Here is a 27,600-nt window from a genome sequence, read left to right as displayed (position 1 = left end):
AAAAAGTTTATGATAGGCATTAGCCTACTTTTTACCTAGTGCCAACATAGTTGTAAAAACTCATGCCAGAGTAGGAATATTCCATCATACACTAATAATTTGACGTTGCCTGACCTACATTCACTGCAGATGCTCAGGTAAGCTCACTCACTGTCAGAGCGCCCCTTTTGCCACGGACTTTGAACAGTCAGGGTCCAGCGTGTTTTGCACTTTATAAGCAGCATGCGGTATCCAGGTAGCTCAGGTGAAGGACTTCTGGCAAAGCCTCCACTGCAGGTGCGTATTACCACTCTTCATACTGCAATACACCACACATTAGAAACAAGACTCATTCAGGTAATATCACAACAAAATAAAACTACAACAAACAAACAAGGATATGTTAGGAATTGTTACCTATAGCTGTATGCGCTTATAACCTCTAAATGATTATTATTATTATTATTGTTGGCACGCAGCTACACACAATGTGGAGCCAATGGCTGGTGGAGCTTGTTTTCAGGAGTGATACCTTCTGCTGTTTTACCTCGCTCTCTTTTTTTGTCAAATGTTGCAAAGATAACGATGAAATAACTATTATTGTTATTATTAGAATAATAGGTATTCATTGTATTAGTTATAGCCTAGTAATAGACATAGTATGCCTCTGTTGTACACTATTTTTGTTTGAGATAACTCATTTTGATCCTTGGAAAATTTGAGCTTAGAGAGCTGTACTGATTCAACTTTTTGTATGGTTTCTTGAGGATTGTAGGCCCCTAGCACACAGCCATATTTGTATTTCTCTGTGGACTTTGTCAAAGTGGATGTGAAAAAGCAACATCACCATGAGTTATTCCCATGGAATAAGTTTCCAGAATTTAAAGTAGAAATTGTCATATTTGGTAACATCTTGTGACAGGCACAAGGTTGCTTGGCTTTGCGTTGGAAGATACAAAAATATTATATTTTTTAGAAACTATCAAATAGAGGTGTCTCAATATAAAAGGACTGTGTATTTGTTTCCTCTGGGAGAGAAAAAGATTTAAAAAGTGAACAAGTTTAAACTTTAAAAAGTTTTCTTTCCAAATTGATTTATTCAAGTCAAAACTGTTTAGCCTTACTCCAATATACCTTGAGGTTTGCTACATGATCTTCATGGTTTACTGCAAATTAAGTCATTTTTTCCTATAGGGCAATGCCTCTTCATCCAGAATTCAGAGATACTCCGTCTCCCACTCTTGGTATGTACAGTAGGTTACGCTTTACTATCTATGAAGTCCATACCTCACCACCAGGCAACATCACCATACACAGAGGCAACCTCCACTCACAATTATCCTAATCTCACAGATGATGCTGGTAAGGCACCTAAAGACTCAGTCGTCCTGTCGGCATATTCTACCATGGACCTGGTGGACAAGGACCCGGATGAGGATGACCCCTGGAACCTCCCTGAACTGCAGGACACTGGACTCAAGTGGTCAGGTGAGATAGAGTGTGGTTGCATCGTGAATTGTGTCGGAAATTGTACCTCATTCCCAACAAAGTGCACAGCTTTTGACCACTGGGCGTTCGTCAAACGTTGTGCAATATAGTGCCTTCCAAAAGTATTCATCCCCATTGGCGTTTTTCCTATTTTGTTGCGTTACAACATGTCATTTAAATTTATTTTTATTTGGATTTCATGAAATGGACATACACAAAATCGTCGAAATTGGTGAAGAGAAATGAACTTGTTTAAAAAAATTCTAAAAAATACTAAACAGAAAAGTGGTCTATGCATATGTATTCACCCCTTTGTTAAGAAGCCCCTAAATAAGATCTGGTGCAACCAATTACCTTTAGAAGTCCCATAATTAGTTAAAGTCCACCTGTGTGCAATCTAAGTGTCACATGATCTGTCACATGATCTCAGTATATATACACCGGTTCTGAAAGGCCCCAGAGTCTGCCACACCACTAATCAAGCGGCACCACCAACCAAGGACACAATGAAGACCAAGGAGCTCTCCAAACAGATCAGGAACAAAGTTGTGGAGAAGTACAGATCAGGGTTGGGTTATAAAAAAATATCAGAAGCTTTGAACATCCCACGAAGCACCATTAAATCCATCATAACATTTTTTTAAGAATATGTCACCACAACAAACCTGCCAAGAGCGGGTCGCCCACCAAGGAGGGCATCAATCAGAGAGGCAACAAAGAGACCAAAGATAACCCTGAAGGAGCTGCAAAGTTCCACAGCTGAGATTGGAGAATCTGTCCATAGGACCTTTTTAAGCCGTACACTCCACAGAGCTGGGCTTTACGGAAGAGTAGCCAGAAAAAAAGCCATTGCTTAAAGAAAGGCCTGTGGGAGACTCCCCAAACATATGGAAGAAGGTACTCTGGTCAGATGGCCATCATGGAAAACGCTATGTCTGGCACAAACCCAACACCTCTCATCACCCCGAGAACAGCATCCCCACAGTGAAGCATGGTGGTGGCAGAATCATGCTGCGGGGATGTTTTTCATCGGCAGGGACTGGGAAACTGGTCAGAATTGAAGGAATGATGGATGGCGCTAAATACAGGGAAATTCTTGAGGGGAACCTGTTTCAGTCTTCCAGAGATTTGAGACTGGAAGGTGAACCTTCGTCCCAATGACACTAAGCATACTGCTAAAGCAACACTTGAGTGGTTTAAGGGGAAACATTTAAGTGTCTTGGAATCGCCTAGTCAAAGCCCAGACCTCAATCCAATTGAGAATATGTGGCATTTCTGTACACCAGCGGAACCCATCCAACCTGAAGGAGCTGGAGCAGTTTTGCCTTGAAGAATGGGCAAAGATCCCAGTGGCTAGATGTGCCAAGCTTATAGAGACATACCCCAAGAAACCTGCAGCTACAATTGCTGCAAAGGTTGGCTCTACAAAGTGTTGACTTGTTTCACAATAAAAAATATTTTGCATCTTCAAAGTGGTAGGCATGTTGTGTAAATCAAATGATACAAACCCCCCCCAAAAATGAATTTTAATTCCAGGTTGTAAGGCAACAAAATCGTAAAAATGCCAAGGGTGGTGAATACTTTGGCATGCCACTGTATGTAGGGAATAGGGTGCCATTTCAGACACAGCCTAGCTCACCTTCTTTATACCTATCACTGGGATGAAAATTAATGTTGAAATGAGAACCTGTGTGACTACACCAACAATAATTCAGTCTCTCTTTGGAAACAGAGTTGGATACCAAAGGGAAGGTTATGCGGGTTCTGACTTCCATCGTCAAGTTCATTCTGCTGGTTGGATTTCTCTACATGTTCGTCTGCTCTCTAGACGTCCTGAGCTCTGCTTTCCAGCTAGTTGGAGGTAACGTGAAACCCGCTCTCTCTCTCTGTCAGAGTAGAGAAAATGAATTCAACCCAACCCAATCATATAATACAGTCATAATCAAATTAAAGTAATTAAAAGTGAATCTTTGTTGTCAACCAGGTCCTGATAAGGGACCTATTGTCCATACTTATGTTTTAGCTCTGCTCATTTAATGATACTCTCATACTTTCATGTTGATGACATTACACAATATTATTCACAATTACAACTGTCCTCTTATTCTGTTTCTAAATATCATAAAATGGGCTGTTTATGGATATCAAAGCATTTATGGGATGTTTTCATTATGAATTTGGCTGTGGGTCACTGTGTGTCCATAGGTAAGGCAGCCGGGGACATCTTCAAGGACAATGCGGTGCTGTCCAACCCTGTGGCTGGCCTGGTGATTGGAGTGCTGGTCACAGTGTTAGTCCAGAGTTCTAGCACGTCCTCCTCTATTGTGGTCAGCATGGTGTCTTCTGGATGTGAGTATACGCACACATACAAGTACACATGGGACACATACACACATGCACACATAGACATTCACGCATGTACAGGATGCACATACACACACAAACAGATAGCATAGCGGTTAAGAGTGTTAGGCCAGTAACCAAAAGGTTGCTAGTTTGAATCCCCAAGCCAACTAGGTGAGAAAGATGTGTCCTTGAGCAAGGCTCTTAACACAAATTGCTCCTATAAGTTGCTCTGGATAAAAGCGTCTGCTAAAATATAAACAAACACATTTTCACTCACTCATACACATCTGTATACATAACTACATGATCAAAGCCAAGTGATTATTGTCTCATATAATCCTAAAGTGATTGTATCTTCATTGAAGTGCTGGAGGTCCAGTCTGCAGTGCCTGTCATTATGGGAGCCAACATTGGAACCTCAGTCACCAACACTATCGTGGCGATGATGCAGGCAGGAGACAGAAATGAGTTCCGCAGGTACATCTGACTGGATAACTTTCTAAGCAGCCTAAATTGATAGAAGTTTACTTCACCATTTTGGACTATGAAAAAACATTATAATTTGTTGCTTGGTAACAAGCAGAATTGTATCGTGCTAGATAAATAGTGAGATGTAGATCCTGGTGTTATTTCTTCCAGGGCATTTGCTGGTGCCACCGTGCATGACTTCTTTAACTGGCTGTCTGTGCTGATCCTGCTGCCACTGGAGGCAGCCACTGGTGTCCTGTATAAACTCACCAAGATTGTCATCGACTCCTTTAACATCCAGGGGGGTGACAATGCCCCTGACCTGCTAAACGTCATCACTGACCCCCTCACCAGTGCCATCATAGAGGTAGGAGCAGCATTTCACCATCATGAAGCATCTTGTTAATCACTATATAAAATGCTATTCTGGATGATGTCATCTGGTGTACATCATGGGATTTTAACTAACTATGAGCAAGCAAAGGATAGTACTTTTGCTCCTGCCCAGACATTGCAGACATCAACCAATGGTTGCATGCTTCGTCATCGACTGTGTCATCGACGGACAGATTGCTATAACATAGGTGGTCCTGTGTGGCTCATTCGGTAGAGCATGGCGCTTACAACAGCAAATACTGTCGGTTCGATTCCCGCTGGGGCCACCCATATGTAAAATGAATGCATGCATGATTGTAAGTTGCTATGGATAAAAGTGTCTGCTAAATGGCATTTATTATTATCACATGAGTGTCCCCAATGCACCTGATAAAGCATTAACTACAAAATGAGAAGTGAAACGTATTAGAATCTATTTACAGTGCATTCGAAAAGTATTCAGACGCCATGACATTTTCCACATTCTGTACGTTACCGCATTATACGAAAATAGATTAAATAAAAATAATTCCTCAACAATCTACACACAATACGCCATAATGACAAAATGAAAAAAGGTTTTTAGAAATTTTTGCAAATTTATAAACAATATAAAACAGAAATATATATATTTTTTATTTACATAAGTATTCAGACCCTTTGCTATGAGACTCGAAATTGAGCTCAGGTGCATCCTGTTTCCATTGATCATCCTTGAGATGTTTCTACAACTTGATTGGAGTCCACCTGTGGTAAATTCAATTGATTGTACATGCTTTGGAAAGGCACACACCTGTCTATATAAGGTCCCACAGTTGACAGTGCATGTCAGAGCAAAAACCAAGCCATGAGGTAGAAGGAATTGTCCGTAAAGCTCCGAGACAGGAATGTGTCGAGGCACAGATCTGGGGAAGGGTACCAAAACATTTCTGCAGCATTGAAGGTCCCCAAGAACACAGTGGCCTCCATCATTCTTAAATGTAAGAAGTTTGGAACCATCAAGACTCTTCCTAGAGCTGGCCAAACTGAGAAATCGGGGGAGAAGGCCCTTGCTCAGGGAGTTGACCAAGAACCCGATGGTCACTCTGACAGAGCTCCAGAGTTCCTCTGTGGAGATGGGAGAAACTTCCAGAAGGACAACCATCTCTGCAGCTTTCCACCAATCAGGCCTTTAGACGGAAGCCACTCCTCAGTAAAAGGCACATGACAGTCCACTTGGAGTTTGCCAAAAGGCACCTAAAGACTGTCAGACCATGAGAATCAAGATTTTCTGGTGTGATGAAACCATGATTGAACTCTTTGGCCTGAATGCCAACCGTCACTTCTAGAGGAAACCTGGCACCATCCCTACGGTGGTGGCAGGGACTGTGATACTAGTCAGGATTGAGGGAAATATGAAAGGAGCAAAGTACAGAGAGATCCTTGATGAAAACCTGCTCCAAAGCACTGAGGACCTCAGACTGGAGCGAAGGTTCACCATCCAACAGGACAACGACCCTAAGCACACAGCCAAGACATCGCAGGAGTGGCTTCGGGACAAGTCTCTGAATATCCTTGAGTGGCCCAGTCAGAGCCAGGACTTGAACCCAATCGAACATCTCTGGAGAGACCTGAAAATAGCTGTGCAGCAACGCTCCCCACCCAACCTGACAGAGCTTGAGAGGATCTGCAGAGAAGAATGGGAGAAACTCCCCAAATATAGTTGTGCCAAGCTTGTAGCGTCATACCCAAGAAGACTCAAGGCTGTAATCGCTACCAAAGGTGCTTCAACAAAGTATTGAGTAAAGGGTCTAAATATTTATGTAGGTAGATGTTATATTTCATTTTTTTTATTTATTTATTTATATAAATTAGCAATAATGTCAAAAAATCCTGTTTTTGCTTCATTATTAGGGGGTATTGTGTGTAGATTGATGAGGAAATATTTTTTTATAAATACATTTTAGAATAAGTAAAAAGTCAAGGGGTCTGAATACTTTCCAAAGGCTAGCAAGACACCTTTACAACCCTGAAACATATTTGAAACATCAGCTTAATATTACATTTGAGTTGATAGAGAACTTTAGTAGGCTATGATAAAATGATATACAACTGAACAGAAACCTTTTTTTCCCTCTAGCTGGATAAAACGGTCATCAGTGACATTGCCACGGGTGACCCAGCGGCCAGAAACAAGAGTCTGATCAAAATCTGGTGCAAAACAGAGAAAATCACGGTAAGAACCTGTCATAATAGCCGTGTCACACCAGGAATTATTCATCAGATAGTCAAACAATGAGTTATTTTTGACCAAGTTTGTGATGATTGATGATGAAGACTTTTCCGACAGTAAAAAAACAAGATAACACTGTAGTACAGCTGGGAGTGCTATCTCTTAAGCCCTCTGTCGCAGGGTTAATGTTTGACAGCTTTTAGCTTGGCCAGAGTGATTCTACTTATAAGGACCAGTGCTTTATTGCCACAATACCATAATGAAGGTGGGATTTTCGGCAGCGCAGTCAAAACGTGATTTCCTGTGTTTTTATATATATTTTCCACTATTAGTTTGGAATAATACTGTGAAATTGTGAAAATTATTATAATGCCCTTTTAGTGTAGGCGCTGTTTGAAAAGACCGCCTGAAATGTCAACCTGTTTTGGTGTCAGCCTGTTTTGGCATGCCTTGTGACATCACCAGGTGGTAAATCAGTTAATAGACCAATAAGAGAGTTCCAAACCTCTCTGCTAATAACAGCACATTTTCAGTTTCCCCCTCAACTCAGATCACTCCCAGACAGTCCTATCAAAATACCAGCTTGAAAAATTGCTCTTTGCTAAGAAGCTATTTTTGTTTCTTTTTGACCATTGTAATTGTAATCAATTACAGTAAAGTACTTAACTATTACCCAGAAAGGATTTGATAAAAATGGCTGTGTTGGACCTTTAATAAAATGCCCTTTCTTTACTAGTCAATGTGGATGTTATTGTTTCCATAGGTTTTGATTACAATGATTACGCACTGTGCATTTATCTGTATTGGCGAAAAAACTTTTATTATTGTTTTTTAGACTCTTTTAAATATAACAGTTCCCTCAGCTGCCAACTGCACGATCGGCGTCCCCTGTTGGGTGGAAGGCAACAAGACATGGACGCAGATAAATGTGACTGAGACGATCAATCTAGAGAGATGTAAGAACAGCACAATCACTGTGCCCATGATCACATAAAAGGCCTATACAGAGCAATTTGGATTACCTGATACGCTCAGTAAAACATCTGTGAAACCAGAGAACAACCCCCCCCCCCCCCCCCCCCCACCACCACCACCACCTGACACAAGGACAATGACTTCCATTTAGTCTATTTAGTGACTCACCGCATACCCTCCCCTCCCCTCACCTCTTCTACCTGCTCAAATACCCTCCCCTCACCCCCTCTACCCGCTTAAAAGTCCCATTCATTCTGGCTAGCAGAAGCACCTGAGTGGCCCAAGGCCGAACGACGGGCCAGCACTCCCAAGTCTAACACAGCCAAACAAAATGAATACCTGTATGCTTGGAAAATCAGCCAATCAAAACAAGGGAAAGGGTCATCACTCTCATTTTGGCTTGGATCAGATCCTGTTGTAATGTAAGCCATTACTTTGGGTCACCAGACATGTCAGGGCTAAGTGTAGAAGCTATGGGGAAAAAACATGTTGACTGTTGAAGTAACATTCTTCCTATCCTTTCCATCAAATCGGTGGAAGTCCTGTCAGGACAGAAAAATGACCTTATCACTAATCTCACCAAACTAATTACCTTCTCTCTAATCTTTCAATTTTATCCCACCCTTGTCCCAGGTATATCTTTAATAACATTTGGCATCTTCCCATGCAGGCAACCATATCTTTGCCTATGCTAACCTGTCTGACCTGGCTGTGGGCCTCATCCTGTTGGCCCTGTCCCTGCTCATCCTCTGTACCTGCCTCATCCTCATCGTCAAGCTGCTCAACTCCATGCTCAAGGGACAGGTGGCCGTGGTCATCAAGAAGATCCTCAACACAGGTGAGAAGACATTGGCTATCTTCCCAATCTACTCAGAACGCTGGTAGAACATACACCCTGTTTGATAACACAGGATTAGCCACTCTGCAGATTGAAGGTCACATCAGGTGCTCTGGTCCTGTTACATGACTATCCTGTGATTTTTATGGTCACCTAGATGTTCATGTTGAAAGTAATCCTAAAATTCACTTTGATGTTTATGTTGAAAGTAATCCTAAAATTCACTTTGATGTTTATGTTGAAAGTAATCCTAAAATTCACTTTGATGTTTATGTCGAAAGTAATCCTAAAATTCACTTTGATGTTTATGTTGAAAGTAATCCTAAAATTCACTTTGATGTTCATGTTGAAAGTGATCCTAAAATTCACTTTGATGTTCATGTTGAAAGTAATCCTAAAATTCACTTTGATGTTCATGTTGAAAGTAATCCTAAAATTCACTTTGATGTTCATGTTGAAAGTAATCCTAAAATTCACTTTGATGTTGAAGGGGTCATAATATAGTCAAAGTGATCTTAAGGTTAAAGTCTCCAAGCTTTTAAAATGTTATTTAACTAGGCAAGTCAGTTAAGAACAAATTCTTATTTACAATGACGGCCTACCCCGGCCAAACCCTAACCCGGATGACGCTGTGCCAATTGTGCGTTGCCCTATGGGACACCCAATCACGGCCGGTTGTGATACAGCCTGGAATCAAACCAGGGTCTGTAGTGAGATGCACTGAGATGCAGTGCCTTAGACCGCTGCGCCACTCGGGAGCCCATGCTTAACCTGCTCTGTCTTGTCTGTTCAGACTTCCCCTTCCCCTTCGGCTGGGTCACTGGTTACATTGCCATCCTGGTTGGAGCAGGAATGACCTTCATCGTTCAGAGCAGCTCTGTCTTCACCTCTGCAATCACGCCCCTTGTTGGTGAGTAGTTAGGCATATTTGTTTAGGGTCTATCTATCCATTTACCTTTAGCTGTCTCCTATTGCATCCAAACCTACTGGTACACTCAAGTATTCTTTCAGTATCATGTAACCCTGCATGTATTATTTTTCTCTGGCCCATGTCTTGTTCCTTCTCTCTACCGTCCAACAGGTATTGGTGTTATTAGCCTTGAGAGAGCCTATCCCCTGACATTGGGCTCTAATATCGGCACAACTACCACTGCTATTCTTGCTGCTATGGCTGCTCCCGGGGAAACCCTGGCCAACTCACTGCAGGTTTGTAGTAGTTATCATTTATTTTTATGGCGGTGTCATATTGCTCTCTGTCCACTCTGTCTCTCTATACATCAGTGTTATTGAAGTCTCACTCACCCTGTTTGCATCTCCTCTGCAGATTGCACTGTGCCATTTCTTCTTCAACATAGCGGGGATCCTGCTGTGGTATCCTATCCCCTTCACTCGGATCCCCATCCGCTTGGCCAGAGCCCTGGGGAACCGCACAGCCAACTACCGCTGGTTCGCAGCGATCTACCTCCTGCTCTGCTTCTTCCTCATGCCCCTGACCATCCTGGGGCTCTCCCTGGCCGGCTGGCAGGTCCTGGTGGGGGTGGCCGTGCCCATTGTTGTCCTGGCCATCTTCATCATCATCGTCAACCTGATGCAGACACGTTGTCCTCGGTACCTGCCCAGCAGGCTCCGGAACTGGGACTTCTTGCCCCGCCCCCTGCACTCCATGGCCCCCTGGGATCGAGTGGTGATGTCTGGCATGGCCTTCTGCGGCACCCGCTGCTGCTGCTGCTGTAAGTGCTGCCAGAAGACTGAGGATGAAAAGAAGGGTGGTAAGGAGAGGAAGAAGAGTCAAGAGATATATGATAACCCAGCCCTAACCAGAGACGATGAGCCACTAGAAGCTCCCAAGGAAAGTGTGAAAGCTACACAGCTCTGACACAGTTATGAATTCACTGTAACATATCTGTAAGACATATATAACCTATTTGTAACATATATGTAATCCTCCACATTTGCTCAGGCTTTATGGAGTTAACCAGTCTCTGTTTCGGTGATACTGTATCATGAAGGGGTGAAGGCCCGAACACGGCAACTGTACTTCTTGTAGGAGAACATCACCAAAAAGTGTTGAGTATCCACTGTATATATTTATTGGGGCGTAATACATATATTGCTAAAACCACTCCATGGAATCATACAACATATATATTTTTGATAATGTTTATTGAATGTATCATTTCAACTTTCATGATGAAATAGAATGGGATAAACATGCACTGTTTATTGAATTGATGTATCACTGACTATTTAAAAATGTTTTACCTTTTGATATTTGTAAATAATACAAATTATTAGTTGTAAACAGAATGTTGTGATATATTTCCAATTAGTGTAATGTTCCTCATCGATAATTTTCTGTATTGCATTGTGTATTGTATCATGACTGACTGTAATTTTACATTCTGTCGGACTGAATACATGTTGGTATTTGTTTTATATGGAGTTTCACAGTATTGTCTCTCATCAATAAATATTAGAAACCAATGCATCAGTTTGTGTCATGCTTATAGGTAAAAAACTGAAAGGTTATTTGCATGGTTGAGTTGGTATTATGATATATTTTGTGTTGTAGAATATATATTTTAGATTTCAAAATGCCTGGTCATGTGATTGATAATGCATAACTGTAAGCTAATGGGTACAGTAGACTGGTTACACCGAGTGAGTTGTGCTCCAATGCTGTAGCTGGTTTTTGGGAGGTTGTATCAGTGTGTACTACTGATAGTAGTAAGTGAAATGCATCAGATGTGCCTTTGGACAGTAGCCATCTGGGCAGAACGTTTCCCTGGTCAGGAGTGAAGGCCAACATCCTGCTGGCCCATAGAGACCAGCAGGTACACTGTACACACGCTGCATCACCTCCTGCCACGCACATGCCTGTCTAGCCCTATAGTTCACCTGGGAGACCACCCCTGCTCAAGCCAAGGTGCACTTCATGAGTAGAACTCTGAATACGGTGATAGTACTTTATAGTTAACTACAGTGTCTAAATCAATTGGCACAAATGGCAGCAGATCAGAAAACCAAACACAAGGTTATCAATGCTATGATTTCTCAAATATTGATTCATACACTACCAATTCGATCTATTCTTTCAGACTGAGTAATGTTTTAGTAATGAAAGAAAATATGCAGGTAGAGAAAGTTCTGGAGCCTGGTGATAACCTTGGATAAATAGTTGAATACTCAGCTCTTTCAAATACATGTTGGTCTTTATTTTCTGAAAGGACAGTTTATAAACTATGGTTTAATGCATGGCTTAGACCACACATCAACTCAATCTCTGTATGTCCTGGATGTTGACTAAGTCAAAAAGTCTACATGAAAAAAAAAACCCATAAATGATTATAATGGTTGCCCGTGGGAAACATTTCTATTAAATGAGTTTGACTAAACAGAATAGAATTACAAAGCACAACGTGATAGCAGTTAAACTGTCACATTTATTACATTTGGCAACAGTGTTTGTTGGCAATTCATCTTGTTCATCAGTGTTTGTTGTTGTCAAGATTCAAGGTAATATCAATCGTCATATGATTAAATAACTGCATATTAATGAGAGAGAAAGAGAAAGCCCTCCAACAGTTGCAGTTTTTGCTGTAAATAACAGCTGATCAAGCAAATACTAGAAAGGATGCTGCTGTTTAGCTCCTAGCAGTTCCCCAACCTATTATGAAATCCATAACTCAGAAACAGAGTAGCAGTTCTACCATCCCCATAATATGAAATCCTTATCTGAAGTACTGTATCTACATGATGGGGCTTAGTGTGTTTCACAGAATACAATCATATCTCACTCATTGACCCACATATGGAGAACAGACAGTTCATTGCATGAAAAAAAATCAGACTTAAACCCTGGGCAAGGGTCTAGGAATGCTGCACACACTGCACATACTCTTGCGGACCCACCATATTTACTCTGGGTAACCCATCATAGTTGCGGTTGAAGTTGGAAGTTTACATACACTTAGGTTGGAGTCATTAAAACTCGTTTTTCAACCACTCCACAAATTTCTTGTTAACAAACTATTGTTTTGGCAAGTCAGTTCAGTCGTGCATGACACAAGTCATTTTTCCAACAATTGTTAACAGAGATTATTTCACTTACAGTTCACTGTATCACAATTCCAGTGGGTCAGAAGTTACATACACTAAGTTGACTGTGCCTTTAAACAGCTTGGAAAATTCCAGAAAATTATGTCATGGCTTTAAAAGATTCTGATAGGCTAACTTGACATCATTTGAGTCAATTGGAGGTGTACCTGTGGATGTGTTTCAAGGCCTACCTTCAAACTCAGTGCCTCTTTGCTTGACATCATGGGAAAATCAAAAGAAATCAGCCAAGACCTCAGAAAGCATTTGTTGACCTCCACAAGTCTGGTTCATCCTTGGGAGCAATTTACAAATGCCTGAAGGTACCACGTTCATCTGTACAATAGTACGCAAGTATAAATACCATGGGACCACGCAGCCGTCATACCGCTCAGGAAGGAGACGCGTTCTGTCTCCTAAAGATGAACGTACTTTGGTGAGAAAAGTGCAAATCAATCCCAGAACAACAGAGGGAACAGGTACAAAAGTATCTATATCCACAGTAAAACGAGTCCTATATCGACATAACCTGAAATGCAGCTCAGCAAGGAAGAAGCCACTGCTCCAAAACCGCCATAAAAAAGCCAGACTACGGTTTGCAAATGCACATGGGGACAAAGATCGTACTTTTTGGAGAAATGTCCTCTGGTCTGATGAAACAAAAATAGAACTGTTTGGCCATAATGACCATCGTTATGTTTGGAGGAAAAATGGGGAGGCTTGCAAGCCGAAGAACACCATCCCAACTGTGAAGCCCGGGGGTGGCAACATCATGTTGTGGGGGTGCTTTGCTGCAGGAGGGACTGGTGCACTTCACAAAATAGATGGCATCATGAGTAAGGACAATTATGTGGATATATTGAAGCAACATCAAGACATCAGTCAGGAAGTTAAAGCTTGGTCGCAAATGGGTCTTCCAAATGGACAATGACCCCAAGCATACTTGCAAATTTGTGGCAAAATGGATTAAGGACAACAAAGTCAAGGTATTGGAGTGGCCATCACAAAACCCTGACCTCAATCCCATAGAAAAATTGTGGGCAGAACTGAAAAAGCGTGTGCGAGCAAGGAGGCCTACAAACCTGACTCAGTTACACCAGCTCTGTCAAGAGGAATGGGCCAAAATTCACCCAACTTTTTGTGGGAAGCTTGTGGAAGGCTACCCGAAATGTTTGACCCAAGTTAAACAATTTAAAGGTAATGCTACCAAATACTAATTGAGTGTATGCAAACTTCTGACCCACTGGGAATGTGATGAAATAAATAAAAGCTGAAATAAATCATTATCTCTACTATTATTCTGACATTTCACATTCTAAAAATAAAGTGGTGATCCTAACTGACCTAAAACAGGAAATTTTTACTATGATTAAATGACAGGAATTGTGAAAAACTGAGTTTAAATGTATTTGGCTAAAGTGTATGTAAACGTCAAACGTCAACTGTACGTATGATTCATAACCCTTACCAATAAATCAAGAAGATTCTGGACAACTGCTCAGACAAAAACTGTAATGAGTTAACGAGCAGAAACTAGTCCTTCTGATCGGCCTTGGACTAACCTAACGTAACGGCCCCAAACAGACAGACGTTTAGGAGCCCCAGAAAAAACGCGTGATTCAGCACCATGCGGCTGAAAAAAAACAACCAGATAGCAGACTCATACATCTACAGATGTAGGATCTTAATTTGCCCTATATTGTCACAGCAAAATAATCCTGCAGCAACAGGTTTTGAACATTTAGTCCACAATGTTGCTCGGCAGTTAGGCTATTAGCTGGCCAAAAGCAGGCTACATGAAATGTGCAATACTGTTAATGTAAGAGTTTTCAGTGTGCAATACTGTTGTTAGAGTTTTCAGTGAATTTATGCAAATCACATAGTTCATCTGCATTTCCTGCTGTACAGAAAAATTCTCAGCAACAAAAGAGTGATCATATTAAGATCCTACATCTGTATCAGTCATATGAGTCTGTTCACTCCCACCTGTCAGGTTAAAATTAGTCAGATATGTCAGAAAATTCAGTTTTATAATATTTACAGGCTAGCTTCCCAACATAAAGCATATACATTCCTTTATATGTTATCTCCTGTCTCAGGCATTTCCTGTGTTGTAATTTCCTGTGCCGTGTAAGACAACTATCAGAGCAGATGATGGAGGATCAATGTGCAGAGGGCACAGAGACACACCCCAGACACAGTAACAGCCAGGTCAACTGTCTGTCCATCCCTCAGTAGAATGGACCATAGACCCTGGGCCATTCTAACCGTTCTGGACATTCTGTCTTCTCTCCTGATGGGGTCATTCTGATCCTGCTGTCCATTCCCATTGACTTCTGCTTGATTGACAGGGTATGTCCCTGTCCTGTCATCTACTGCACAGTCAGTGGTATGCCTACGTTGACTAGCTGGGATGTGCACTTGGACACACTCTGGGGGCAAAGAAACTGTTTACCAGTCAAGCATTGATGTAATAAATCACAAGAGTTTGTCTTGAAAAAACAATGGGCCGGTTCTACAATTTAACATGGGCTTTCTATATTTACAATGGAGGGGACAAAAATAAATATGACACATGCAGAACGGCACAGTATTCCAATGGTGGCTGGTGACCCTTTAAATCGGATGATGTGCTCATTGTAATGGCTGGAATGAAATAAATGGCACATTATCAAACACATGGTTTCCAAGTTTTTGATACCATTCCATTGATTCCAATCCAGCCATTATTATGAGCAGTCCTCCCTTCACCAGCCTCCTCTGATATATTTAACATTAGGCTGTAGCTGTAACACACCAAGTTTGCGACAGATAACCAACTGAGGCAACAGTACCACCGTTTGGCATACATATGTAGATGCCTATACAGAGGTGGTGATAAGACATGGAAATGTGATTATGATAGGTGGACATCAAGACTATTCATTATTACACTGAAATGTAACAGTATTTTAGCAAGGAGGTATTCAGGAAACTGACTTACCCAGAGCACTTTGGATTAGCACAGTAATCAGAGCAATGATGAGAGTAACGCCAGATATATAAACCTGGAAGACAGGATTTACAGGATCACATTTGCATTCCATTAGACAATTTTGAAATTGTCTTGCATTTTATTTTGTTAATAACCAAGAGCTATCCCGTTTGGCAAAAAACAGGTTGAATCAACGTTGTTCCCACGTCATTTCAACCAAAATAATCAATGTGAAGAGGTTGAATCAATGTGGAAAACTGATTGGATTTGCAAAAAGTCATCAACGTGAGGCCATTTCGTCTTTTTTTCACCCATATTTTAACCTAAATCCACTGACATGACGTAATTAGAACTGACGTCTGTGGCCAGTGGGATGTGATTGATAAAGGCATTGTCATATGGTTCTGACTAGCCATGGTCAGATCACATGATGAGCAGGAGAAACGGCGATCCTTGTCATACTTAAAGATAAAGGCCTACCAGTGACAGCTGTATAGGGTCTTGAGTCATTTTTCTCCAGGATTTTCCCATGCGGACTCTGAGTAGAGCTAAAGTACATGGTGTCAGATCCTCATCTTCATCCAACTCTACACATCTATGGGGGGAAAACAGAACAAAACAAAAACAAAGCATTGGCATACAGTCTATTATTCATTAGTGAGTCTGATATGATTTTGCTAAGTAGAAGGGGAAGTACCTTTGTAAGAGTCTCTCCACCACAATGTCCAGCCCATCATGAATTGATATGTTTAATCTATCTTTGATGATCAATGGGACATCATGTCCCTCTTCTGCCAAAACCACCAATGTATATATTCCCTGAGGGTTCATAAGGGAAAAATCATTATGAGAACAGTAATCAAAAGCATGCAAACTGACATGTCTGAATGCATTGTAATTCTGATTACTGTTACTGTTACAGAAGGATCAAAGATTCTGGAGGCTTAATTGTAGCATGGAAATGACAGTGATAATACATGGTAAGACACCTGAGAACTGCCTGCCAGGGCTGCTCTGCTGTACAGTGATATAGCCTGATCAACAGCTCCTAGCCTGCTGCTTGAGTAGTAGTAGTCGCCCATCTTCAGCAAACCTGGAACCAGAGCGATAGCCTGAGTGTCAGTCTGTGCCATCATGCCAACTCATTGTCACTCTTCGTAATGCCAAATGTTTGGCTTGACAATGAAAGCAATGGAGTTGGCAAGAGCACAAACAGATCTGGGACCAGGCTAACAGAGAAACAGGTGCTTTATGTAAACTAGCTTTTCCACTACTGACTAGAGGCTGTGATGACACTGTAGGACAGGAACTCACCAGAATCATGTGGGGCATAGTTCATTGTGGAATGGTTATAATACCTCCATTGACAATCATAGCTCTGCTTCAACTCCTGGAATCAGAAAAGAGTGGTAACTCAAGTGTATGATATGGCTTATGGTAATGAATGTCTCTCTGTCAAGGCCCTGGGGTGTCTTTGTGTGTCTCTCAAATGAATGTGTCACTAAATCTGAACTAATTGGCTTTAGAAGAATATGAGAGATGCAGTATCTTTCCATGAGAAAATAAGAATTCAAATGCCAGACTCCTTACCTCACATAGGTATGCAACATTATTCTGGGCCACTCCCAAACCTGTTTCAGCGGCAAGGGCATACCTGACCAGAGCCTCGCCCCTTTAGGAACAATACAGAAAAAATGCTACAACAGTACAACAAACTAAGTTTAACCCATACCCATGTACACACACACACACTCACACACACACACAAACACTGTAACATCAGTAACTCGATTTGACAAATCAAATGAATGAGGGAAATTGGACTGATGAACTAGAGTCTATTTTGCTTCTCTCACCAGGAGCCCTGGAGGTAGGCTTGGAGAGCCTCTCTTACGATGTATCCCAGGTAACCATTCTGCTCACAGATCTGTTTCAGAATGCTAGAGGGCAGGACAACATAATACATAAAACAAGTATTGAATCAGAGAGGTTCATCACATAACGACAACAACAAAGTATTGTTATTATCATGACATCATTATTACCGTAAATCAACAGAAAGTACAGTCGTGGCCAAAGGTTTTGAGAATGACACAAATATTAATTTCCACAAAGTTTGCTGCTTCAGTGTCTTTAGATATTTTTGTCAGATGTTACTATGGAATACTGAAGTATTTTTACAAGCGTTTCATAAGTGTCAAAGGCTTTTATTGACAATTACATGAAGTTGATGGAAAGAGTCAATATTTGCAGGGTTAACCCTTCTTTTTTAAGACCTCTGCAATCCGCCCTGGCATGCTGTCAATTAACTTCTGGGTCACATCCTGACTGATGGCAGCCCATTCTTGCATAATCAATGCTTGGAGTTTGTCAGAATTTGTGGGTTTTTGTTTGTCCACCCGCCTCTTGAGGATTGACCACAAGTTCTCAACGGGATTAAGGTCTGGGGAGTTTCCTGGCCATGGACCCAAAATATCAATGTTTTGTTCCCTGAGCCACTTAGTTATCCCTTTTGCCTTATGGCAAGGTGCTCCATCATGCTGGAAAATGCATTGTTCGTCACCAAACTGTTCCTGGATGGATGGGAGAAGTTGCTCTCGGAGGATGTGTTGGTACCATTCTTTATTATTCATGGCTGTGTTCTTAGGCAAAATTGTGAGTGAGCCCACTCCCTTGGCTGAGAAGCAACCCCACACATGAATGGTCTCAGGATGCTTTACTGTTGGTAAGACACAGGACTGATGGAAGCGCTCACCTTGTCTTCTCCGGACAAGCTTTTTTCCAGATGCCCCAAACAATCAGAAAGGGGATTCATCAGAGAAAAGGACTTTACCCCAGTCCTCAGCAGTCCAATCCCTGTACATTTAGCAGAAAATCAGTCTGTCCCTGATGTTTTTCCTGGAGAGAAGTGGCTTCTTTGCTGCCCTTCTTGACACCAGGCCATCCTCCAAAAGTCTTCGCCTCACTGTGCGTGCAGATGCACTCACACTTGCCTGCTACCATTCCTGAGCAAGCTCTGTACTGGTGGTGCCCCGATCCCGCAGCTGAATCAACTTTAGGAGATGGTCCTGGCGCTTGCTGGACTTTCTTGAGCACCCTGAAGCCTTCTTCACAACAATTGAACCGCTCTCCTTGAAGTTCTTGATGATCCGATAAATGGTTGATTTAGGTGCAATCTTACTGGCAGCAATATCCTTGCCTGTGAAGCCCTTTTTGTGCAAAGCAATGATGACGGCACGTGTTTCCTTGCAGGTAACAATAGCTGACAGAGGGAAAACAATGATTCCAAGCACCACCCTCCTTTTGAAGCTTCCAGTCTGTTATTCGAACTCAATCAGCATGACAGAGTGATCTCCAGCCTTGTCCTCGTCAACACTCACACCTGTGTTAACGAGAGAATCACTGACATGATGTCAGCTGTGCCATTTGTGGCAGGGCTGAAATGCAGTGGAAATGTTTTTGGGGGATTCAGTTCATTTGCATGGCAAAGAGGGACTTTGCAATTAATTGCAATTAATCTGATCACTCTTCATAACATTCTGGAGTATATGCAAATTGCCATCATACAAACTGAGGCAGCAGACTTTGTGAAAAATAATATTTGTGTCATTCTCAAAACTTTTGGCCACGACTGTACACATTTGGTACAGAATACTAAGGACTACAATAAGCGACTAAAGGTTTACTCTTACTCTGACACATCAGCCCTGATCTAAGATATTTTTGTGACACTAACAGCTTCATAAGACATGAGTAACTCAGCACTACGCAGGGTCTCTCGCTCTAAGCCACGCTGTGACAGTGGCACTTATTTTTTATAAATGCAAATACACAGGTCCTTGAATTAGTCCAGCATTTAGTCAGATGACACTTTTCTGCAGGCTACCCTCTGGTGCAGTGGATCATACAGGAGTTTTCTTCACTCCCTGTGCTGAGCGGATAAGAGACTTACATCACAGCCCTCTCTGTGTCCCGGGAGACCCCCTCCATGTTTCCTGTGGACAGGTACCAGGCCGCCTCCACCGCCCCGTCCACGTGACCATAGAGGGAGGAGTTTAGGAAGAGATGAAACGCAGCAGTCTGGGGAGTACAGAAAACACAATGAGTATTAGACCCTTCATAAATCTGTAAAAGGCTTCCAACTTAAAACTCAAGTTGATTTTTAAAAAGGATGGGTGAGGTTGGTCCTACCTCATTCTTTTCTGGGTTGTGTGGGTTCTTCCCATTTAAGTGATACACACCCAGGTTAAACATGCCGTCATGACTGCCATTGTGGGCAGCCTGTTCAAAGTACTTGTAGGCAGTCTTGTAGTCTCTCAGTATGGTGCTGTAATACCATCCCAGCCCATTCAAGGCTTGGACTGAACCCTAGGGGTCAGAGATGCACATTAAAGGCAAGCACACATAGACACACATAAACACACACCACAAGGTAGAGTATTACAGCACACATACCTTGGCTGCAGCTTTCTCCAATATCTGAAGACCCAGAGTCATGTTCCTCTTCACCCCGTGTCCCTGGAGAGACCATTATCAATCAGTCCTCTAATCAGTCTACACATACACAACACATATCTGGCAATATTGAAGTCCTATATCCCCTACTTACACAAGACATGATGCTTACCTTAAATAATAAGATAGAGTACTCATACATGGCTGCAGGATCCTCCAGCTCCATGGCACTCTTAGCGTACCACTTAACTGCACTCCCAACATCCTTAGAGACACCATTTTGACCCCAGAATAGAAGCTTTGCTAGAAGTTTCTGCATAAATGAAGTTGTGTCATTTTCAGATTAATTCCCTTGAATCATTCCTAACTTGACGTAGAAGACACTTCTAAGTACTTTAGTATAGACTAAAAGCGCAATGATTTCTAAGTATTTTGATATATACTGTACCTGTGATTCAACGTCTCCTCTGTCAGCTTGAAGTTTGATATACTGAAAGGTGTCACCTGTCTCATGGGTTAGGCTGTTCAGGTGGTTCTCGTTGCTTATAAGAATGTGCTCAGTGATATATTGCTTGGGGTGAGAGGAAATGTATGGTTAACAGTTATACTAACGTAACAGTACAACTAAAGTTCCTCAAGTCCTTTTTTTATAAATTCACCTGATTCCCCAGTACCCGCCCTTGGTCAATACTGGTCTGTGCCCCAACATTGGAGTAGTAACTGTACGCCATGTCAAAGTCTTTGGGGAACCCGTCAATTCCTTGTGTGTGTTTGTAGCCCAAATGCATGAGGGCTAAACGGTTGTCTCCCAGTGCACCAATCAGACTGTAGACATGACCCTGTAATACACAGAGGTCATAACAAGGTCACTCATCATGGGTCCGGGGTCACATACAGCTCATGACAAAGGTGGCATTACTAGTGATGAGGTCAGATGACTGTTCGCTACCTGCTGTTGGTCCACAGGGGCCCCCAGGCCAGCCAGATGGATGGTGGAGAGCAGCAAGGAGGCGTGGTGGTAGCCATAGCAGGAGGACATCTGCAGCAGGGCTATCAGGGAGGAGGAGGTGGTGGTGGAGTCCATCTGGTTGCTTCCTCTATTGGACAGTCTATTCACTACATGCTCAAACAATCTGCTTCCAAGGTGAAGGGGTGTTCTCCTGTTCTTAGTTCCTACAGGTATCAATGGAGTAGATACTGTAAATGTAACCAAGAATATGTGAGGTGCAGTCAAACACTACCCGCAGGTGATGTAGGTTTAAGTACATAAGGCACCTGTATGAGATGGGTAGCCTATAGGTAATATACCTGTGGGGAAATCCTTTTGCTGGGTCTCTAAGAAGGTGAAAAGTGCACGGTGCTTCTTCTGTGCTTCCCAGGTCCATGTCTGCCTACATGTATTCTGTCCAAACCTTCTCCATAAACTGATGTAGTGAGAGTGACACAAACCTGAAAAATCTAACTCAGTCAGATCAGGTTTATCCATAATAATGTGGCAAAAAACTCCCCCAGACTCCATATTCACAGTGCTAGGGTTTGTCTTCAAGACACAGATCCATTTGGTGTTGGCACACCACTCACACAGATGACTACACATGAATCTACACAGTATAGAGCTCACCTGTCATAAAGACTTCCTGGTTGTGTGTCACAGCCTGAAGAAAGGCTGCAGTGACTTCTCTGATAACATCACACTCTCTGTGAGTCTTTTCCAGGCCCTCTAATGTCTTGGCAGGGGAAAGGAAGTTGATCACCTGTAATATATTTAACTGTCATGATACTGTAACAACATGAACCTATACCTCTTAATACAGTAGTACAGTAAGGCCTATATAATACATTTCTGTACATTTTCATTTCTCATATTGAACAATTGTTTTAAAAAAGTTTCAAGGCATTTGGACACACCTTTTCTGTGCCCAAACGATAGTATTTGATTGGTCCAAAATAGCCATGGAAACCTGGCATGAACCTGCCCCCTCCAATCACAAAGTATCCACCAGTGTCATTGTAATGGATGTCACTCTGAAAGCTGCAAAATATTCAACATTCAACATTTGAAAGAAATATTGACAAGTTATGCAAAGTCCTCCTCAAGGCTTTTGGTGCAGTTTGAAGTGTGCTAGTCTTAAAAACACCTAAGTTCACTCCAATCCCTTTTCTGTGTTTACATATCAAAATATTTATGGCTAAAAAAAGTTTGTATTTATCCAAAAAGCTTTGATGGCTTACTCAAATATGTGCGTGTGCCTCACCATTCCTCCCGATGTCATTTCAGGTTTAACTTGCAGTGTCACCTGAAAGACACACAAGACATAAATTCATAAATTCACAACTACAAACTCCAATATATAAAGTATGTATAAATATCATGATGTGAAAAGATGGTATGTAGATTCTGAAATGGGACTTTAATGATATACCCCATTCCTAACTGTAGCACCCTAAGCTACCAAGTGTGTCTCTGATGTACTGTATGCATATGTTGTTGCTGTATGTACACTGAACAAAAATGTAAACAAAACATGTAAAGTGTTGGTCCCATGTTTCATGATCTGAATTAAAAATCACAGACATTTTCTATACACACAAAAAGCTTATTTATCTCAAAGGTTGTGTGCAAATGTGTTTACATCCCTGTTAGTAAGCATGTATCCTTTACCAAGTTTATCCATCCACCTGACAAGTGTGGCATATCAAGAAGCAGATTAAACAGCATGACCATTACACAGGTGCACCTTGTGCTGGGGACAATAAAAGGCCACTTTAAAATGTGTAGTTTTGTCACACAACACAATGCCACAGATGTCACAAGTTTTGAGGGAGCATGCAATTGGCATGCTGTCTGCAGGAATGTCCACCAGAGCTGTTGCCAGATAATTTCTTGTTCATTTCTCTACTATAAGCTGCCTCCAATGTCGTTTTAGAGAATTTGACAGTACGTCTAACCGGCCGCAGACCACATGTAACCACGCCAGCCCAGGACCTCCACATCCGGCTTCTTCACCTGTGGGATCGTTTGAGGGGCGGTGGGTGATGAGGATTATTTATGTCTGTAATAAAGGCCGTTTGTGGGGAAAAACTCATTCTGAATGGCTGGGCCTGGCTCCCTAGTACCACTGCCAAGTCATGTGAAATCCATAGATTAAGGCCTAATGAATTCATTTAAATTGCCTGATTTCTTTATATGAAATGCAACATTGTAAAATATTTTCAATTGATGCATGTTGCATTTAGATTTCTTTTCAGTATATCTTGCTGGTGACAAATCCAATTTCCCATCATTGGAATAATAGTTTATTAAATTCAATTGTATGGTACCTTAGAGCCTTGTATGAAGCAGTCTAGTCTGATCCAGGTCCAGAGAGGCAGAGCTGTGTGGGCTCTGAATGCCTGATCTCCCCCAGACACCACACGAACCTGAATTATGATATCTCCTAAACATTAGACAGTACTTTATTAAATCATAAGACAGACATCTACCATAATGCATGCTGATATCTAATCATAACACTACCTACCGCTCAAAGACACAGCAGCTTGATCACATTCACAGCCCAACATTACATCATAAGTATCAAGTGAGACCGAAACAGAACAAATACACACTAACATCCTATCAGGTGAATCCACAACAAGCTTCCATGCTATGCCTCACCTGTGTCAGTGAGCTGTATCAGAGGAGTGTCGTATTTGCTGTTCTGATCAACATGATGGATGATTCCACACAGTTTCTTGTCACACCACTGCACCAGAAAGACCCATATAGACACTGTGATACTGGGGAAAGGGAGATTAATGAGATCTTTCACATTCATTTTCTGTGTCACTGTTCCATAGCTGCCACAGGGAGGAGATTTAATGAATTTGTGTAGTTGTAATCTGTGATTATATCTTAATTACATTTTTGATTATGCATCCATAAAGCATGCCCACTGGTATCATCTTCTACATAGGTTCGTTCGCTGATCGTTCAATGCATTGTTTAAAGCATGTAAACAATAAAGAACTGTAGCATATGGAAATGTATATGCTAAGTGAATTAAAAATGGAAGTGAAATGAGCTGTCAGCATTGAAAAGACAGAGATCTTTCTGTAACTGACCTAAGGAGGTGCATTGAGTCAGAAACATCAGATGACTGAAACTATCATTTTCAAAATGCTAAATCATGGACCCTTTTAGTTGAACTTTAAACTAACTAACTTTGTAAGAGAGGTCACAATATATTGTATAATTAATTTGGCATTATACTGGTTATAACTATTCATGTTTATGTGAGTCATTCCAGGTGACATTGTCAGTGCACTTGCAGAGTTGTTTTCCACAAGACTACCCAAAGGATCAGCTCTCATGATAACGTAGGGAAATGTGTCATGAATGCAAATAAATACTATTTAGAGGGAAGTTAAATCCAAACCTGGGCTGCTCCACAGTGAGGACACGATCTCTCTCAAGATCTCTGTTGATGAAAGGGTGGATCTTGCGAATCACTCCAAAACTCTTTCCAGTGCTAACCATTGGAAATGTCAACATATCCACAGTGTCTACAAATCAATTCAAGAAAATATTAGTATACACTACAACTATAATAAGGACTGAGAATACCTTCTTTAACAAAATAAATAATATGTCAGTATTTTTCTTTCTATGTCTCAATTCACTGGCACCACACTGTTTATCATAAAGTGTACTTGACACCAATGTGAGTCTAATTGTAACACACACATATAGTACAAAACATGATTGGTTGATAGAGACCAGACCTGACTCGTGTGGGCACTGGCGGATTCTGTCTCTGGTCAGCTGCCACATAAGATCAGCCATCCAGGAGGGGCACCCAGGATAATGTCTAGCTGGACGCTCAGAGGGAAGTACTGCCTGAAGCACTTTGAACGTTCTCACCAGGGACCCATTGTATGTGCTGGTCCTATTCACATGGCCTTTGTCTCCTATGCCTTGCTCAAGGTGGTCCAACCAGGCTCGAACCATCACATTATGGATGTCCAATGTGCGACTCATGAAGAGGTCCTTTCTGTAGGCCATGCCTGGAGGGAACCAAAGCTTCACTGGATGAGTCCTGGGGACATGGAGGCGTCTGTGGTTGGTCCATCTCCTCCTGAAGACAGCCACTCCTGTCTTGGTCTGTGTGGAGACCACCACCTCCACTCCCACCTCACAGGCCCTGGAGCACTGGTAACTAACTTGGACCACTGAGCCATGCATCACTATGTCTGGGACCAAGTCAAACTGTATGGAATCGCCATGCAGCACTGAGCTCTCTCCAGCTGGGGATGAGGAGGTAGGCATGATGTGGGATGAAGACTCACATAGTGCCTGGTCGAGATTAATTAAATATAGGTGGAAATTAGCTGGATTCAACAGTAACGTTATGTCCATTGCATAGCATGCTTGCTTGGTGTTCAGAAGACCTCTCCTTGAATGGTTTACTATAATAAATGGGTAATGTCTCTAGTGTATTATCCCTTTATAAAACCAAGAAAACTGAAATAATGAGTAAAGCCTGTGGGAATTTTCCTCACTCTAACTTGTTTGTAAGATTCATTCGGAGATGCCTCCAGGCAGCACTGGTGACTATCAGTGTGTTATAGCTGAAATATAATCACTTTTGTTGGAATTTAAGACTGGTAAAATGCATATTCATACAGATTTAAATTGCTGAAAATGGCCAAAAAGCATCGTGAGCCTGGTATGTACATATTAAACATCACATTTGAAACGAGGTCAGCTAATGACCAGGCACTAAATGTGACATTTGTGGATATTAGTTGTGAGTTGTGATGTGTGGTGATAGTCTGTAAACTACACACAAATATTTACACAAGTTTGCAATTTATTCAAATAGACTACCGTTTACATAGCCATATTCATTATCCTTGTATTAGATACTCAATTATGTATATTTCTTACCAGCGACAAAATAATTACAACGGTGACAGCATGTCCACAAAGGTTAAAACTTTCAAAAACTTTCATTTTCAAGTGTGCATTTCATACAATCCTTGAATTCTGTCTTCCCGATTTTTTAGGACTATATCGAATGTTATTTAATGTTCAAATCGTGGTTATAATTGTATTAATGTGATCAATTCAATGTTGTTAATCCAAATACAGTTTTCTGTTGCGTTGCCTCGTTATTCCTCACTTCCGTGATACAGGTGGAGCTATGTGGTAGCACCTGTTCTGCAGGTGGAGCCTATTACGCCGTGTAAAATTAGCCTGACGACACACTAAATCCTTCCGCTACTCTGTCGTTCGCCCCCGACAGAGCCAGTGATCCTTTGGCGAGGTTGTGCAGAGTGGCAAAACATATTATTTATTAAACATCTCATAAACATCATCATTGGATATATTTCTAGGCAGTATTTCAGCAACACGTTTCTCCTCATACATCATAATCTCACAGCACCAATGTTCTATAAACACGAGGAAATCAGTTTATCACACGATAAAGCCAAAGACAGTACAGTGTGAAAATAAGCAGAAAGTGCTTCTCCAACAGAAATCCCCGATCACACTTGTAGGCGATGTGTTGGCTGTGCAGAATCACATCAACTGCGCATGTGCAAGTCTTACAATCCTAGGCACTCGTTCGATATAAAGTTGTTTTTGACTCAAATGAAAATGTGTCAGTTTGTCACTTTCACGAGGTTGGAGTAATAACATGCTCAACTATGTAAAACATTTGCTGGAATCTAGGTTGTGCCTTTAGATTTTGAAAAAATGTACAACTAAGGAAGAATTGTTCACCTCTCTCATTGACTTCTCAAACACATGCCTGGTCTGTTTCGCAATCGTTCCCGGAAGTCTCGCGATGTTGCGCCTCTGGGTTTAGAAACTGTCCTTACCTTCAATAGCCTGCGTCAAAATTATCAGCAGATATGAACTATGAGTCTACCATTCGAATTTAAGACCCAATTTAGCACAAAACAGACACTAGCAGAACATACACTTACAGAAAGGTAGAAATACAGTCCCTAGTGAAAGTCTACACACCCCTTGCATAGTCTAAATATTTTGTTGCCTTAAAATTAAACCTCAAAGAGAATAAATTAGATGTTTTCCCCTAGTGGACTACACAATTTACTCCACATTTTCTAAGTCAAATAACAAATATAGAACTCTTTCCAAGGTCACACATTGTTTTACAGTATATTTTTCATCAGGAGAACTTGCATGCGTGAAACCAAAATTCAGACAATCGATACTTCAGAAAATGTAGGGGCAAAAACAAACAAATGGCCAGGCCTTAATTAATTGGGAGCTCCCTTGATGGCCAGTTTTGGGTACCTTTATAGAGCTGCAGAATTTCACTAACTGCTCTCTCAAGGCAGCAGGCCTCAGGAAGTATTTCAAAAGGAGTGATACAGAATAAT

General features: G+C 41.5%; 2 protein-coding genes across 2 annotated transcripts; one reads left to right on the top strand and one right to left on the bottom strand.

The window, feature by feature from the left end:
- The first annotated feature begins 245 nt into the window (after positions 1 to 245).
- LOC129869650 (sodium-dependent phosphate transport protein 2B-like) lies at positions 246 to 11,095 on the top strand. Its single transcript, XM_055944263.1, has 13 exons — positions 246 to 276; positions 1,174 to 1,223; positions 1,333 to 1,467; positions 3,200 to 3,328; positions 3,673 to 3,816; positions 4,179 to 4,290; positions 4,453 to 4,648; positions 6,776 to 6,871; positions 7,704 to 7,824; positions 8,514 to 8,681; positions 9,475 to 9,591; positions 9,763 to 9,887; positions 10,006 to 11,095. The coding sequence occupies exons 2-13, from the start codon at positions 1,178 to 1,180 to the stop codon at positions 10,555 to 10,557; spliced, it is 1,941 nt and encodes a 646-aa protein (XP_055800238.1). The 5' UTR covers positions 246 to 276; positions 1,174 to 1,177; the 3' UTR covers positions 10,558 to 11,095.
- Positions 11,096 to 11,932: 837 nt separating this feature from the next.
- On the bottom strand, positions 11,933 to 26,368 carry LOC129869649 (protein sel-1 homolog 3). The gene is made up of 24 exons (XM_055944262.1): positions 26,135 to 26,368; positions 24,970 to 25,540; positions 24,624 to 24,750; positions 23,864 to 23,985; positions 23,527 to 23,642; positions 22,438 to 22,502; positions 22,114 to 22,237; positions 21,827 to 21,959; positions 21,514 to 21,654; positions 21,155 to 21,378; positions 20,865 to 21,044; positions 20,654 to 20,776; positions 20,378 to 20,518; positions 20,206 to 20,268; positions 19,942 to 20,118; positions 19,703 to 19,830; positions 17,607 to 17,690; positions 17,341 to 17,422; positions 17,065 to 17,140; positions 16,740 to 16,843; positions 16,448 to 16,569; positions 16,231 to 16,345; positions 15,760 to 15,823; positions 11,933 to 15,208 (listed from the first exon to the last, which is right to left on the bottom strand). Exons 1-24 carry the CDS (start codon positions 26,198 to 26,200, stop codon positions 14,919 to 14,921), a joined length of 3,438 nt encoding a protein of 1,145 aa, XP_055800237.1. The 5' UTR covers positions 26,201 to 26,368; the 3' UTR covers positions 11,933 to 14,918.
- Between the last annotated feature and the right edge of the window lie 1,232 nt (positions 26,369 to 27,600).

This window comes from Salvelinus fontinalis, chromosome 14 (assembly GCF_029448725.1).
Source record: "Salvelinus fontinalis isolate EN_2023a chromosome 14, ASM2944872v1, whole genome shotgun sequence".
Classification (NCBI taxonomy): domain Eukaryota; kingdom Metazoa; phylum Chordata; class Actinopteri; order Salmoniformes; family Salmonidae; genus Salvelinus; species Salvelinus fontinalis.
Note: the sequence above shows the minus strand (reverse complement) of the source record. Positions and strands in the feature narration are given on the sequence as shown.

Coding starts and splice junctions, on each gene's coding strand:
- LOC129869650 (XM_055944263.1), top strand. CDS start 1,178: ATGCCTCTTCATCCAGAATTCAGAGATACTCCGTCTCCCACTCTTG. Junction 1,224..1,332: donor TACTCCGTCTCCCACTCTTG/GTATGTACAGTA, acceptor CTAATCTCACAG/ATGATGCTGGTAAGGCACCT. Junction 4,291..4,452: donor GACAGAAATGAGTTCCGCAG/GTACATCTGACT, acceptor TATTTCTTCCAG/GGCATTTGCTGGTGCCACCG.
- LOC129869649 (XM_055944262.1), bottom strand. CDS start 26,200: ATGAAAGTTTTTGAAAGTTTTAACCTTTGTGGACATGCTGTCACCGTT. Junction 16,346..16,447: donor GTGGAGAGACTCTTACAAAG/GTACTTCCCCTT, acceptor TTCCCCCCATAG/ATGTGTAGAGTTGGATGAAG. Junction 15,824..16,230: donor ACCCTATACAGCTGTCACTG/GTAGGCCTTTAT, acceptor CCTGTCTTCCAG/GTTTATATATCTGGCGTTAC.